The sequence below is a fragment of the Vitis riparia genome, chromosome 12 (assembly GCF_004353265.1).
Source record: "Vitis riparia cultivar Riparia Gloire de Montpellier isolate 1030 chromosome 12, EGFV_Vit.rip_1.0, whole genome shotgun sequence".
Taxonomy (NCBI): Eukaryota; Viridiplantae; Streptophyta; class Magnoliopsida; order Vitales; family Vitaceae; genus Vitis; species Vitis riparia.
Window position 1 is genome coordinate 4,875,226 of NC_048442.1, and position 15,631 is coordinate 4,890,856.

General features: G+C 38.3%; 1 protein-coding gene across 2 annotated transcripts; it reads left to right on the top strand.

Moving 5' to 3' along the window:
- The first annotated feature begins 1,537 nt into the window (after positions 1-1,537).
- On the top strand, positions 1,538-15,160 carry LOC117926711 (serine hydroxymethyltransferase 7-like). Of its 2 annotated transcripts, XR_004653232.1 has the most exons (5): positions 1,538-2,796; positions 11,602-12,007; positions 14,010-14,111; positions 14,218-14,511; positions 14,629-15,160. XR_004653232.1 is itself a non-coding variant. In XM_034845962.1 (4 exons), the coding sequence occupies exons 1-4, from the start codon at positions 1,795-1,797 to the stop codon at positions 14,439-14,441; spliced, it is 1,734 nt and encodes a 577-aa protein (XP_034701853.1). In that variant the 5' UTR covers positions 1,538-1,794; the 3' UTR covers positions 14,442-14,555. The 2 variants fall into 2 exon arrangements, 1 of the variants encoding a protein (XP_034701853.1); XM_034845962.1 differs by lacking the exon at positions 14,629-15,160 and having other exon boundaries at positions 14,218-14,555.
- Positions 15,161-15,631: the final 471 nt, after the last annotated feature.

Below are 15,631 nucleotides of genomic sequence, written 5' to 3' on the forward strand. Positions count from 1 at the left end.
AGAAAATTAACAAACGAACTATCATACTGAACTAGACTACCTCACGAGGAAGTAAATAGAATGCTAAAAGATTTGATTTGAACCAAAGGAGGAAAAATATGTCTGTAAAAGGAAAATCAATTTGCATTGACTAATCATATATTAGAATCAAATTGCACGTATAAAACAAACTTCTAAAATGAAAACAAATTTCTAAAATGAATATGCAATGCTAAATCAAACAAACATCAGTGAACCAAGTAAAATGTAGGCAAAATCAAAATATATTTTTATGTCATCTTCATCATCACCATTATCGTTCATGCCAATCGCGAGTTGTCATATTGATGGAGAAACAAGTCAATCATGGTGACATCACAGGTTAATAAAAAGAAGTGGGTTTTGCATGTCAAGGCTATCAATCATGTAAATTGAACACAAACATAATTATCTAAACAAAAATTATTGATACCAGGACATGCAACTGCAATTAACCCATGAAGATCCTCACTATTTCAAACTGTGAGCCATGTCTTAGAAACACCATAACCCACAATGAAAGATGGCTATCAAGAGATCAAGTCATCCACACAAAATAAAGAGTTGATAATCATAATGCTAAATCAAAAACTACCCATAAAAAATATATGTTAAACCAAAAAACATCAGTTACGGGGTTTAAGCTTAAAAAAAAAAAAAAACTGCTTTACCTTATGGTAAGAGAAGCTCCCTCCTCAATTCAGACAGCAAGCAACCTCCAAAAAGTCCCACCTAACCTCAAATATCCAACAATGCTCAGCACGGAGGGCACCGTCGGTGGGGATCGATGAGGGAACAATATATGACAAACTGAAATCGTGAGATAAATTAGGGCAATGTATTTGGGCTGAAATCAAATGGTCCGGATAGCTGAAATGAAGCATAAAATGAAATTGCTGAACCTACTAACCTCAACTATCAACTACTTCGTCGCGGAGGCCAAATCCAATGGTGATCGTCGACGACAATGGATCGATAGAGATGAAAAACTCCACTGCCTACACTTAAAATCAGATGGTCGGGAAAGACGAGATCGAGAGATAATGAGATTGGCATAGAGGATTAGGGCATTCTTTGGGCGGAAGCAAGGGACGAAGTCGGGAATGTGAAAACGCCTAATGTAGACTCCAATTTAGGGAAAACAAAGGGAGAAATCCAACGTGGATTTTTTAATACACAGCAAAAGGCATTTTCGGCAAATTATATATTGTATATCCTTCTTCTCAAATTTGAGACTTTGTTTGGGTGTTGGGCTTAATTCTTTAACATTTATGGACCAAATGTTAATTTTTGGGTCCAGCTGGGCCCAAAACACAATTCTCCATTTTTAAATCACACATCCAAAGAGGCTCTTATTTTAAAACTCGGTAATATTTTGGTATTTTTAAATTTTTTAGGGAGGAATTTCATCAGACCCTAAAAACGGCGTCGTATTAAATTGGGCGTTCGAGCGACATGCGGGTGATCGAGGCTTCTGGTGACCACATGCTAGCTAACCTCCAAAACAAGTCCAGGTGCATCGGTCCGGAATTTCACCACCATCGTCAATCCTACGCATCCCTGTGACGTTTCTAGGGTTAGGGCTAGGATTTGGGTTGGGTTTTCTGAGAATTCCATGGAGGCTGCTTCGACCTCTAGAAGACCGCTCTTCCGCTACTGTTACTGTAACTGCTTGAAGCGTTCTTGTCGTTGTTTCTGCTGTTGCTACTGTTGTTCACGCCCTTGAACACATTCCCAACTAGGGTTAGGGCTAGGATTAGGGTTTTGCGTTTTATAATGGATTTGAACTCCAGCTCCAATCTCTCTCTTGGGTTCTCATCGTCTTCATCGGTGCAAATAGCCGACGATTCTATCGCTTTTCAGATTGATTCCAGCTTCCGCGAATCCACGAACCCGATGCCAACCGCGCCACTGCAGTTGTTGGAGGAGAATCACAGGGGCGAGAATGGTGGAGGCGGGGGAGAGAGCGCGGATGAGGAAGAGAAGGTGGAGGAGTTCAGGATATTGGGGCATTCGATGTGCTTGAAGAGGCGGAGAGACGGGGAGGTCACTTGTTCGGCGGTGAGAAGAGATCCGATGGAGGCGGAGCTCGAGGCGCGGCGGAGCGCTGTGAGGGCGTGGGGAAACCAGCGGCTCTGCGTGGCCGATCCTGATGTGTTTGATATTATGGAAAAAGAGAAGCGGAGGCAATTCAAGGGAATTGAGTTGATCGCTTCGGAGAATTTCGTGTGCAGGGCGGTGATGGAAGCCCTGGGAAGCCATTTGACGAATAAGTATTCCGAGGGAATGCCGGGTGCTAGGTATTACTGTGGGAATCAGTATATTGATGAGATTGAATGGCTTTGTTGCAAGCGCGCATTGAAGGCATTCGATCTTGATCCGGAGAATTGGGGAGTGAATGTTCAGCCATATTCATGTACTTCTGCAAATTTCGCAGTTTACACAGGTTTACTTCTTCCGGGTGATAGAATCATGGGGTTGGATACTCCATCAGGTGGAAATACTAGTCATGGGTACTACACTCCTAATGGCAGGAAAGTTTCGGGGGCGTCTATCTTCTTTGAGAGTTTACCCTATAAGGTGAACCCACAAACTGGGTATATAGATTTTGATAAGCTTGAAGAGAGGGCGCTTGATTTTCGCCCCAAGATTCTTATTTGTGGTGGGAGTTCATATCCTCGTGAATGGGATTATGCTAGGTTTAGACAGATTGCTGATAAGTGTGGAGCAGTGCTTTTGTGCGACATGGCTCAAATTAGCGGACTTGTTGCGGCTAAGGTGTGAATTTTGCTGCCTTTTGTTTATGATTGAAATTTTGTATCTGCATGGTTCATGACTTGCTTTGCTGGAACTATGTTGTATATAATTTTGTTTTGGTTGGTCTTGTTAGCTATGTGGTCTGGTTTCTCATTTGGTCATGACTGATGAAATCTATTCGAGTTTGGGATTTGAAGGTTTATCCTGAATTAGAGATATCTTGCTCTTGTACTTTCTTAACTAAGATTAAAAACCATAGATGAAATAGTTAAAAATTTGGATTGCAGAAGGCCTTTGTTTTGGGAGAATTGAATTTCTTTATCATGGTCCCTTGTTGAGGGATAAGTCTCCTTCATTTTCTTCTCTTTTTGAGATGAGGTCCTTAGGTTCTAGAAGTGGGTTGGTGAGTAAGTTGTTAGAAGTTGTTCTTGGTTAGGGACATTTGCATCTGTCGAAGGTGGGGACTTCCGCAAGGCTCATGGGAGTTGAAATTTGGCCGTCGATGATGGTGCGCCAAGATGGCACGTCTAGGGTGTTTCTAGAAATGTGGGGAGATTAATGAGAGTATGGAGGTTAGGGGAGATGGATGGGTTAAAAGAGACCCTTAGCGCTGTTCAGCGGGATAGGAGCCCCCTTTCGAATGTCTCTTTTGCAAGTTGGCAACTTTTAGTAGCTTTGTCAAGATGCCAATGGTGGGCTTTGGAATTGAGGTAATTTCCCTTTTGAGGAAGATGGAGGCTAAGAGTGGCTATTTTTTTTTGATAAGTAAACACACAGAAAATATATATTAGAAAGAAAGGCACTTAAGGCTGACCCAAAAGCATACATGGGGTATACAAGAGGCGCCTAAAAGCAAGAACAAAAAGAAGAGGGGATACAAAAAATCATCAGCCCTCAACTATAATCCAACCAATCAAAAAAATTGAATAAAAGAAGAGGTCCTTCATTTACAACTAACTTAGTCCAAAACCAAAGGTTACATCCAAAAGAATTTTTCAACCTATGAATTGAAAGCTCCTCATTTTCAAATGCAATCCTATTTCTCTCCTTCCAAACTACCCAAAAAAGACACAAAGGGGTTGCCTTCCCCACCTTTCTACGCTTCTTGCCCATGTTAATACCATGCCAACCAAGAAGGGTATCTCTAACCGAATAAGGAAGGACCCAAATTACGCCAAAAAGAGCAAACAATAACTCCTATAAAACTCTTGCGTGCAATGAATTAGAATATGATCAATATACTATTCTTCCGCACAATAAAGGAAAGATCTATTAGCTAAAGTCCACCCCCTCTTTTTAAGTTGATCCCCAAGAGGCTTCCCAAGCAAAAAAAACCCACTTTAGTAGGAACACAGGGACTCCAAATGATGCTATTATGAAACTGAACAACACTTCTTGAGACTAGAGCATTATAAATAGAATTAATTGAGAAAATCCCATCCTTAGTCTCTTTCCACAACACTCTATCTTCCAAATTAGGATTAAGCCTCCTTCCTCGGATTGTCAAAAGTAATCTCTCCACCTCCTCCACCTCCCAGTCATTGAAAGGCCTAGAGAACGTAGGGCTCCCAAACCCCTTCCTCTCCCGAAGAGTCCCACAACTCCACTAACCAAGCCTCTTTAAAAGTCGCAAAAGCAAACAAAGAGGGGAAAGGATTACAAAGAGCGAAGTTCCCACACCATTTATCTTTCCAAAATTTCACTTTTCTACCATCCCCCATAGTAACTTCAACTTTGTTTTGCAGAAGAGACCCTTCCTTCCTTATTTTCTTCCAAAAACCTACTCCAAAACCCTCCCTTACTTCCCTAGTATACCAACCCCCTTCTTCCTCCCCAAACTTCCTATTAATGACATGCCTCCAAAGAGTCTCCCTTTCATTTGCAAAGTGCCAGTTCCACTTATATAATAGGGCCCTATTGAGAGTAGAAAAACGTCTAACTCCCAAACCACCCTTCCTTTTGTCCAAACAAACAGTATCCCATTTTACTAGATGAGGCTTCCTATCTAAAGCTCCCCCTCCCCACAAAAAATCCCTTTGAATTTTTTTCAATCTTAAACTAACCACTATTGGAATACGCAGTAAGGACATCAAATATATGGGCATACTTGACAATGTGCTTCGAATTAGAGTGATTCTCCCTCTTTTAGAGATAAATTGCCTTTTCCACATGGCAAGCCTTTTCCGAAATCTCTCTTCCACCTCATCCCAAACAGCCATGGACTTGTGATGTGCACCCAAAGGAAGCCCCAAGTAAGAAGTTGGAAGCCTTCCCACTTTACAACCAAACTCAAAAGCCAAAACCTTCAAATTCTCTACTCTCCCTACTGGCAAAATTTCAAAGGCTAAGAGTGGCTATCGAGGAAGTTAATATCAATATCTTGGTTTAAGAGAGAGCTCTAGAGGTTGGAATGCTTGGTCAATTGCAAAGGCTTTTCCAAAAATGAAAGGGGTTGTGGGAGGTGCATTTGGGAGCCGACCTAGGTTGCATGAAAAAATTAAAAATCCTTTCTTGGAAGGTTAGATAGGCCAATGACGAGGAGAAGCTGTAGATAATAAAGTCATTATTAAGGTCTCAAGATGCAAATCTAGGTTGCGTCAAGAAATTGAGATGTAATAGATGTCTATGTAGCTAATGGGGAGCTTGGGAGTGGGATGATTTTGGAGTGGGGACCTATGGATGTCAAAGGTTTGTTAGGGGCCATAATACTCTTTTGGGACTACAAAGTGCTGGAATTTATTGTTATGGATGCTATGTTGTTCTCTATTTCTTGTCAATTCAAAAGTTGTGAAAATGATTTTGACTAGGTATTCTTTAGAGTCTATTGACTGGTCCAAATTGAGGAGAATGGGGTGAGGGGAAGGGGGAAGAAGAGAGAGAATTTTTGGGTAGAATTAGGGGCCGAAAGGGGTTTTTGTGACAACCCCTAGTGATTAGGAGGGAATTTTAATATGGTCAGAATTCTCGAGGAAAGGAGAATTGCCTAAGAATGCCTTTTGATATGAGGCGCTTTTTGAAAGTCATAGAGGACTTGAACTTAAGGGATCTTCCTCTAAGTGAATGGCCACTCCGTTGGTGTGGTGGTCAAAATTTTCTATCTTCTTTAAGGCTTGATTGCTTCTTAGTTTCAGATGATCAAGAGGAATTTGTTTCCAACCTAATTCAATGTGTTCTATCTAAACTGATTTCTAATCATTCCTCTATAGTTCTAAATGGTGGTGAGATGAGGAGGGATAAATTTGCCTTTAGATTTGAAAATATGTGGCTTAAATTGGAAGGTGTTTCACATATCCAACAAGGAACTAGTGGATGGTTATAATGTGAGTGCGTTTGTTTAGTCACATTTTGGTAGCAAAACTGAAGGGCCCTTAAATAAGATTTAAAAACATGGAAAAGAGTTCTTTGGGAATATTGCTCCTAAATCAAATCGCCTTTTGGGATTCTAAGGAGAGAAAACAGTCCTCATTGTTGAAGAGTTTGAGGCTAGAAGGTTAGTAGTTGAGTTTAGCAAGTGGGCCTTGTTGGAAGAAGTGATGTGACACTTCATAAAAACCGAGGTGATGCGTTTCTTCAAGGAGTTCTTTAATAACAACTCTTTTGAGAGAAGGTTAAATGCTACTTTCTTGGTCTTGATTCATAAGATATGTGAAGTCAAGGACTTGAAATATTTTAGACCCATTAGCTTAGTAGGTGGGTTATATAAGCTTCTAGCTAAAGTTTTGGTTAATTGACTCAAGATGAGGTGGTTTTAATTTACCAACAAGCTTTCATGTAGGGTAAACAAATTTTAGATGCAACCCACATTGCCAATAAGGCCTTAGATTCAAGGCTAAAGAACACCGATAGTGGTTCATTTACAAGCTAGAAATTGAAAATGCATTTGATCATGTGAATTCATATTCTTATTAATGGTTTTAGAGAAAATGAGCTTTGGCCAAAAATGGGTGAGATGGATAAAATGCTGCATTTTTATAGTGAAATTCTCAGTTTTAGTCAATGGGGTCCCATCCCATTTTTTCTAGAGTTTCAAGAGGGTTTTGGTAGGGAGATCCTCTTCCCCTTACCTCTTTTGGCAATGGAGGCACTTAGTCGTACCTTGAGAATGGCCAATGAAGGAGGTTTCATCTCAAGATTTGGAGTGGGAAGGAAAGGTGGGGAGGGAATGGAAGTGTCTTATTTTTTATTCAGTGATGACACCCTAAATTTTTGCGATGCTAACCAAGAGCAATTGATGTATTTAAGCTAGACCTTCATGCAATTTGAGGCAATATTTGGTTTGAGAATAAATATGGAGAAAAGTGAGGTAATTCTGATAGGGAAGTCACAAATGTGGAGGGTCTAGCCTCAATGTTGGTTTGCAAGGTAGGTAGCCTGCCTGCCTTCTACATACTTGTGTCTACATTTAGGTACTCCTCACAAATCAATGAGGGTAGGAGATTTGGTGTATGAGAGATTTTAGAGAAAGCTAGCCTTGTAGAAGAGGTAGTACCTATTAAAAGGAGGGAGACTTATTTTGATCAATAACATGATGTCAAGTCCACCAATAATACAATACTCGTTTTACTGATAAAAAAAAAAATGATGTCAAGTCCTCCAATTTATTTCATGTCCCTATTCCCATCCAAAAGGATTTCCTATGGGGCAGGGCTTATGGAAAAGCCTCGTTTGGTTAATTGATCTACTGTTTACATGGTAAACAAGGATAGAGGGTTTGACGTTAGAAATTTCCATACTCTTTTAATAAGGCTCTTCTTGGTAAATAGAGCTAGAGATTTTCCTTTGAGAGAGTCTCCCTTTGGAAATGGGTCATAGCAAGGAAGTATGTGACAAAAGAAGGGAGATGGTTCTCAAAAGTGGTAAGGAATGACTATGGGATGGGGTTTTGGAGGACTACTATAATCGGATGGGAAGTCTTTAGAAATAGGGCATGCTTCATTGTAGTTAATGGCACATGGGTAAAATTCTGGAAAGATGAATGGTGTGGAGAAAGTTCTTTGGAAGAGTCCTACCCTGAATTATTTTCTATAATCCTTGATAGAGACTCTTGGATAGTAGATATGTGAGAATAGGTTGGGGAGGGGGCCGATGGAGTTCCTATTTTCATGAATAGTTACATATTGGGAATTGTAAGGAGTGAAGGTCTTTTTTCAGTGACCGCAATCAACCTCAATTAGAAGGAATGAGGAGGATAGATTGGTTTGGAAGAAAACAAAGAGTAGCAAGCTCTTTGTCAACCCTTTCTATGTATCCTTGGCGAAAGGAGGAAGTGAACTTTTCCCCTTAAGCAAAGTAGAAAGTGGGTTTATTTGTTTGGGAAGGTATTTGGGGAAGGGTTTTAATGTTTGATTAGCTAGAATGAGGGCATGGAGTATTCCAATAGATGTTACATGTGTAAAAGGGATCAGGAGGCTGCTAATCGCTTGCTTCTCCACTACCTTAGTGTGAAAATCTTGTGGTAGTTGTTTAGTTTTAAAAGGGACGCTAGGCCTAAGGCACAACCACTCCTAGTCATAGTGCCTTGCTTGCCAAGACATGCGCATTGTTGAAGAGGCGTGCCTCATCTACCTTACTTCCTATATATATATATATATATATATATTTTGATAGGTAAGTGCAAATTGTATAAAAACGCCAAAAGGGGTGCACCAAAGTACACACAGTGTATACACCAGCTGCCTAATAGCACTAAAAAGGATAGGGAAAACAAAAGTACTCTCCCCTCAATCCGTCCTCAACCAATGAGTAAAATCAGTTAAGGACATAGAAGTATGTTTTATAAACCAAGCTTGTCTAAGATAATAAGCTGCATAAAAACACGAACTTCAGCCTTTGGACAGAAAGTTCCATATTCTCAAAAAATCTTCTATTGCTCTTCTTCCAAATTGTCCAAAAAAGGCACAAAAGCGCTGCTCTCCACACTTTCATCCTCTTTCTTCCAATGAACGAACCATACCACCCTAGAAGGGTCTCTCTAATGGAAGCATGAATCACCTGTCACACCTTGAACAAAGAGAACAAGAGCTCCCACAACAGTGTTGCCTTTTCCAATGCAATAGTATATGGTCAATTGACTCCCCATGAGCATAACAAAGGGAACATCTATTGGCTAAAGACCACTATATCCTTTGCAATTGGTCTAAATTCAAAACTTTTCCCCATGTTGTCTCCCAAGCAAAAAAACTAACCTTAGGAGGAACCCAAGCATTCCACACAATACTAGATGGGAAAGGGCCTACCCTTACTTCCTCAAGGATAGAATAGAGGGACTTAACAGAAAAGGATCTACTATTTGTAACCTCCCAAAACATCTCATCCTCCCTCTCCTCAACCACCACCTTATCTTGAATTCCTGATAAGAAGAATTCCACCCTTACTTTTCCTTTTTAAACATTTATATTTTTGAAATTTCTAATTATATATTGAAATTTATATAATTTCATTACTTCTTGGTTGAATGCTTCTTTTAAATATTTGGAATCTTAAATTTTTTATTGATTGGATTAGATTATGGATCATATTTTATAAAATTGTTGTACTTATAAAAAAAAAAAAAAAATTATAAAATTGATATGTATCCTAGGCCAAGTTTCACTTAATTGATATATATATATATATATATATTTTATTGTTGTGCCTAAGTTGTAGGAGACTTCTATGCCTTAGGTGCGCCTTGCGCCTTTTAAAACTATGGGCTGCTGGTTTTTCCTTTGTTTGGAGTGACCTAGGTGATGCACCCCTTTGTAAGGGGTAATTTCCTGAGTTGGCATGGTTCTTTTGTGGGGAAAAAGAGAAAGAAAGCTTGAAAGATTGCTTTGTTGTGCCTATTTTGGAAGTTATGGATGGCAAGACATAAGAGATTTTTCAAATGTAGAACAGTTGGATCAAACAATCAAATCTTCCTTTGTGCATCTTTTTGGATTGGGTTAGAGTGTTAATAAACGACCATTTTATAATAATGGTAGGTTTTGTAGTTTAGTTGAGTTTGAAGTAATAGGGATGTTTTTTTTTTGTTTTCTTCCTTCCTTTCCGTTTGTCTATTGGACGCTAATTGTATACATCATATGTACCTTGGTGGGCTCTTCTTAGGCACTTTCTCTATTCAGTATATCTTCTCATTTGCATATCACCAAAAAAAAAAATAAAAATTGAAGTAACAAACTAAACACTATTAATACTAACTACTAAGTTGTTTACCTACCAAATTAACTAGAAAACAGCATTATAATAATTTCAATGATATAAATAATTCCAATATACCCTTCTCGGATCTAATTAATGAATAACTTAAACATAAAAAATATCCCTACAAAACCCAATTTATTCTTTCCTTATTACAACGACCTGCATGTGCATAGAATATTGATTGGTTTTTAGATTTGTTCATGTTTATGTGCCTTGAACACTCTCATTGTTATTATTACCAAAGAAACCAAGCAATATTAGGTAGAGAAAAAAACAAACGAAGTTCCCACTTATCTAAGGTTCTTCAATGGATTATGCTTATTCCTCTCTGCTGTGACATAAAAGGAAAAAAAAAAAAAAAAAAAACAAGAGAAAAACAGAATAAAATACTAGATCCTTGTGGCTAACAATTTTTATGTACCCTCCTAGTAGTTAGGGTTAATATTCAAACAAAGCCCACCAGGTTGTAATGACATTGTACCGCATCCACGGGTTCCGACTTTTGAACTCCCATAATCCAATCCACCAACTGGCATCCTCAAGCTCTACATAAGATAAATCCCCTCAGGGTCCGTCCTCTCCTCTTCCACCTTCTCTCTTTCTTTACCCCTTTTCTTCTCCTTCTTCATTGATCCACATTTTTAGCCCCTCTCAACAATGTGTTGTCATCAATGTGAATTAAATTGCTGCTTCTGGTGGACTTGAACAACTTATTTTGCTGGGGCAAGAGTTGCATTGAGATGGCTGGCATCTCATGAAGCCGTCATGTATCTTGTTGATTTTCTTAATTAATGTCTTTATCTTTCACATAACTAATCCTGAGACCAGATGGTGATATTCATACTATAGCTATTCACGATAAACCTGAGCCTGGAAAATACCTCTCTTCACTTTGACAGTTCAGAACAATCGCTCAAATCCTTTTCCATGCACAATTTCTTGGAATGTATTTGGCGTTGTATAGAAGAGGCATCTATGATGTTTTTTTATTTTTATTTTTATTTTATTTTTATTTTTTTATTTATTGGTTAGGTTTGAAGTAGGTGTGGAAGGTTCTGTTCCTTTCTTTTTTTGATCTTTTGCTTGGAACCCTTTGTATTCTACTTGTGTAATCTGATGTGTCCTTGTTGCAGTTCTTTCTGCAGTCCGTGGCGGAGCCAGCTAGGGCCTAGAGGGGGCAGGTGCCCCCCCTGAAAATGTTGAAACAAAAAACTCCACTTCTTACAATAGGACTCAAACCCAGGACTGTTATTGGCCCCCCAACAATGACAAGCCTGGACCATTAGGCTAAGGCCTGTATATGTGTTAAAAGTTGCCCCCCCAACCCCCCCAAACTAAACTGCTGGCTCTGTCACTGTCTGCAGTTCCCTTTTTTATATGTAAATATAAATATATTGCATTGGCATCACGGTTTATCAGCATTTACAGAAGGTTCCTGTCTTTGTGCAAGCTTTGATTTGTATGACCTAAGATATCAAATTAAGTGTACATGCTGAAGTATGATTATGTAATTTTCATTTTTGATGTTGCACAAATATAATGTGTCAGGCTAATGAAGAAATGAATCTTTTACATGCTTATAAGCTTCTCGTCATCTATTCACAATTTATTTTTCTAATGTTGTGTTTACTGATGTTTCTCTAGGAATGTGTAAACCCTTTTGATTACTGTGATATTGTTACCTCAACAACTCACAAAAGTCTACGGGGTCCCAGGGGAGGCATAATTTTTTATAGAAAGGGTACAAAGCCAAGGAAAAGAGGGATGATTCTAAGTCAAGGAGATGATAATGATCACTATGACTATGAGGAAAAGATAAACTTTGCTGTTTTCCCATCATTGCAAGGGGGCCCTCACAATAACCACATTGCTGCCCTTGCAATAGCCCTAAAACAAGTGGCTACTCCAGAGTACAAGGCATATATGCTGCAGGTAAAGAAAAATGCTCAGGCTTTAGCATCTGCTTTACTGAGAAGAAAATGTAGGCTGGTAACTGGAGGCACAGACAACCATTTGTTACTTTGGGATCTTAGAACTCTGGGATTGACAGGTATTAGCTTATTTTTGTTTTTATGCAAGTGTGGTTGTTTTACCTTCTGTTTATGTGTAAGTTAGCTATCATTCCAATCTAATCCTTTCACTACTTGAATCTTGTGGACTATAATTTGGACTTAGTTGCTATTGTATTGTTGAGTTAGTTTCTTGCTTTAATATTTTGACTTGGTATTTGTGGTTTGTTGCAGCTAGTAGAATTCTTAGGCCATGCTTTCTGACATTTTACTTGTTTATTAAATGTTGTAATAAGCTTATGGCTAAGAAACCTTGAATGTGAGTGGAGACTTGTAGATAACCTCACAATCCCTTCCCTTTCCCTCCCTTCTCTGTTCCCTTCTGTCCTGTGAAGATGGTTCCTTCTTTTTTCTTGCTTCTTTTGTTGCTGAAAAGTTAGATCACTTGCGCAAAATCTAGGATGCCACTTATGACCATCTGAGTATCAGTGAATAAGTGCTATTCTATCGACTGTGATCTAAAGTTATATAAATCTCTCCTTGTTCTGAGCACTAGTGTTTTGACAGTTCCATTTGGATACAAGAAACTATTTTTCAATTTGGATGATGTTATGTGGTGGTGCTGAGGACAGGATAACCTGAATCTAATTTTTGTGTCAGAGTTGGCAAATGGAAGTCTTGGATTTTGTAGGATTTTAAACTTACAGGATAAATTTTGACTGGTTATTTGAATCCAGTCAATAAGTAAATGTGTTTGTAGACTTCAAGTTAGGAGTGAGACTTAGGTTGTTTCAGAGATGAAAATAATTCAAAGAATTCTATGGAAGATATAGATGCAACTTATTTATTTATTGGTTATAAGAAAAGCTGTGGATAAAACTGTTTGTGATGGATATCCTGTATTCAGTTTATTAGTGTTCACTAGGGAGGCTCAGTTTAATTAGAGTCAATAATGTTATGGTGAGAGTAATTTTTTATGTTTCAAGACCCCTTGCCTCTTTTTATTAAAGGTCTCTATCCTTCGTGTCAAATAGAGCTTTAGCTGAAAGATCTGGTTTCAGGTTTACAAAGGTGAGATAGGAGAAGTTTTTTGTGATCCCAGTTCTCTGAGATGGTAGATTTATTTTTGTCTTTTCCATAGATGTGGGCATGCTGCTGAACCACTTAAATCTTGCGGTACTAGCATTCTTTTAGATTAGCTCTAAACAGTTCTTTGGTTGGAGCTTTTGTGTTTGATTTCACTAGAGAATGATGGATTCAGAAATTCAGTATGCATGATGGATGACACTCAATTCTTTGAATTGCTAGAGCTACTTTAATCAACTTTCTTTGTTTGTTTCTACCTTTCTTTTCTTATTCTTTTCTTTTCTTCTCTTTTTTATTTTTATTTTTAATTATTTGTCTATTTTCTTCTCATTTGTGTTTCTTTTAGTTTACCAATGCTTGGTTTATGCTTATGGAACCTGAATAATTGTTATTACTTGCTACAGGAGTTGTGTGATTTTTGTTGGCCATATGGCCCGTATCTAAAAATTTTGACTGAACTATTCTATATGTTGTCATGGAGGATTTAATTTAACCATAAATTAGACCCTATCTAAAAGGATTGGAACTCAATGTAATGTACTTATATAATTCAAATCCTTGTCTGTTCTAAATGGACAGTTAAACTAAAGCAATCATCCTTCAGTTCAGGCAAATTTTGTGGTTTTTTAAGTAGGTACTGTATTTGAACTCTTCTTCCAAGGTTAATGTGTTAGGCAGTCTTCTCAAACTAATATGCATGGATGCAGTATCACTGTTGTGCTGATTTTCTTTCTTATTTTTCATTTTTTTCTTGCTAAAATAAGTAAGGTTATATAATGGGAAACCCTTTTTTAATTGCTGATTTATATTGAACTTACCATCTTCATGTGTGCTTGTGCACCTGTAAGTTTGTGTTATTCTTTTTGGTTCAATTTTAATATGCATAAATTATTTCTCTTTTCTGATGTCTTAATAAATGAGCAAACTCTAAATTTTCCTTTTCTAACTTGAATATAGGTAAGAACTATGAGAAGGTCTGTGAAATGTGCCACATTACACTCAATAAAATTGCTATATTCGGTGATAATGGCACTATTACTCCTGGAGGTGTAAGGATTGGTTAGTTGAGATCTCATCACTTGCCAATTTGCTAATTTTTCACAGCAATACTCTGTAATGATAATTTAGTTTTTTTTAGTGTTTAATGTATTTATGAATGTCCCAGGTACTCCTGCTATGACATCAAGAGGTTGTCTAGAGGCCGATTTTGAGACAATTGCTGACTTTTTGCTCAGAGCTGCACAGATTGCAAGTGTCGTACAGAGAGAGCATGGGAAAATGCAGAAGGCTTTTCTGAAGGGCCTTGAGAGCAATAAAGATATTGTTGAGCTCAGAACCCGAGTTGAAATTTTTGCTACTCAATTTGTAATGCCAGGATTTGATGGTTGAAAATCTTTTTGAGATTGCATCCTGTTAAGGATTGCCATCTTCCATTCATGACAGTCTTCTGCTGCACATGGTAATAAGTCCCAGTTCAGTTCCTTATTTAATTGTTTCTGTACAGCCCAGTCTTTCTCCAATTGTTTCTGCAGATGCCAACATTTCACAATTGTTAACCCCCCACATCTTGGTACAGAGTGATGCTGCCATGTTGATGGGGGGCAAGCCATTTTGGTCATTCACTGATCCGCTTATATGGGCAAATGGCCTTGGTGACAGCGGACCAGCAATACAAGGTGCCTTTCAGCCTCAAAACGGTTGATGATTATGATGTTTGCAGAACAGTGATTGCTGAGCAACTGAATCCTCCATGCACCTCTGAAAGTTTTTAAAGCCTTGCTAAATATTTATTTGTGAATCTGATACACACCATGGATTAGGGTCTTAGTAAACTTTCAAATAACTTCCTGTATTCTCACTCTTCACATTTCTTTTTTAACTGCCCCAAATAATAGCAATTGTCATGCAGCAGAAAACCGGCTTTGATTGTATTTGTATACTGTTTTCTGGAACTTTGCATTCCCAATTAGTCCTTGACGAAGCATTTTAGGTAAACAATTACATGATACATCACCCATTTTGTTTTGCTGCGGTGACCTGAGGCTTGTGCCCTCGTGCTTTTCTGCAGTTTATCATTACATTCAATCATCTGTGCTGGTTTTTGCCCAGACTCATGGTCTTCCTCAATACATCTTATTAGAGTCCAAAAAGTCCCCATATGCTATGCCATGTGGTGTGAAGGAGAAGCAATCCAGAGAAAATTGTGTGGGGCATAAATTGTATTTTTCCTTTTTGAAATCTCAAGTTTGGTTCCTCTTTACTCTTTCAACATTGAAGGGTGGTACACATTCCATCAAATTTTATTAAAGCTTTTGGTGGTTGAGTCATAAACCAATCTGCCTTTCTTTTGCCGGCATGATATCAGAAAGAAAATCCCAAATCCTCCCTTCCAAAGCTCCAAACTCACAAGACTTAGAAGGCAATTGAGTTACACGTAGACCAGACCAGACCGGGAAGATTCTGTGTTTGTGATATGATTGATCCTGGAAGAATAAAAATCATCTCCATTTTGATAAAAGAAAGAATAAAAAGGACGGCTAAAATATGGAAAAAGGGGATTCCTCCCCACCCCCTTCCCC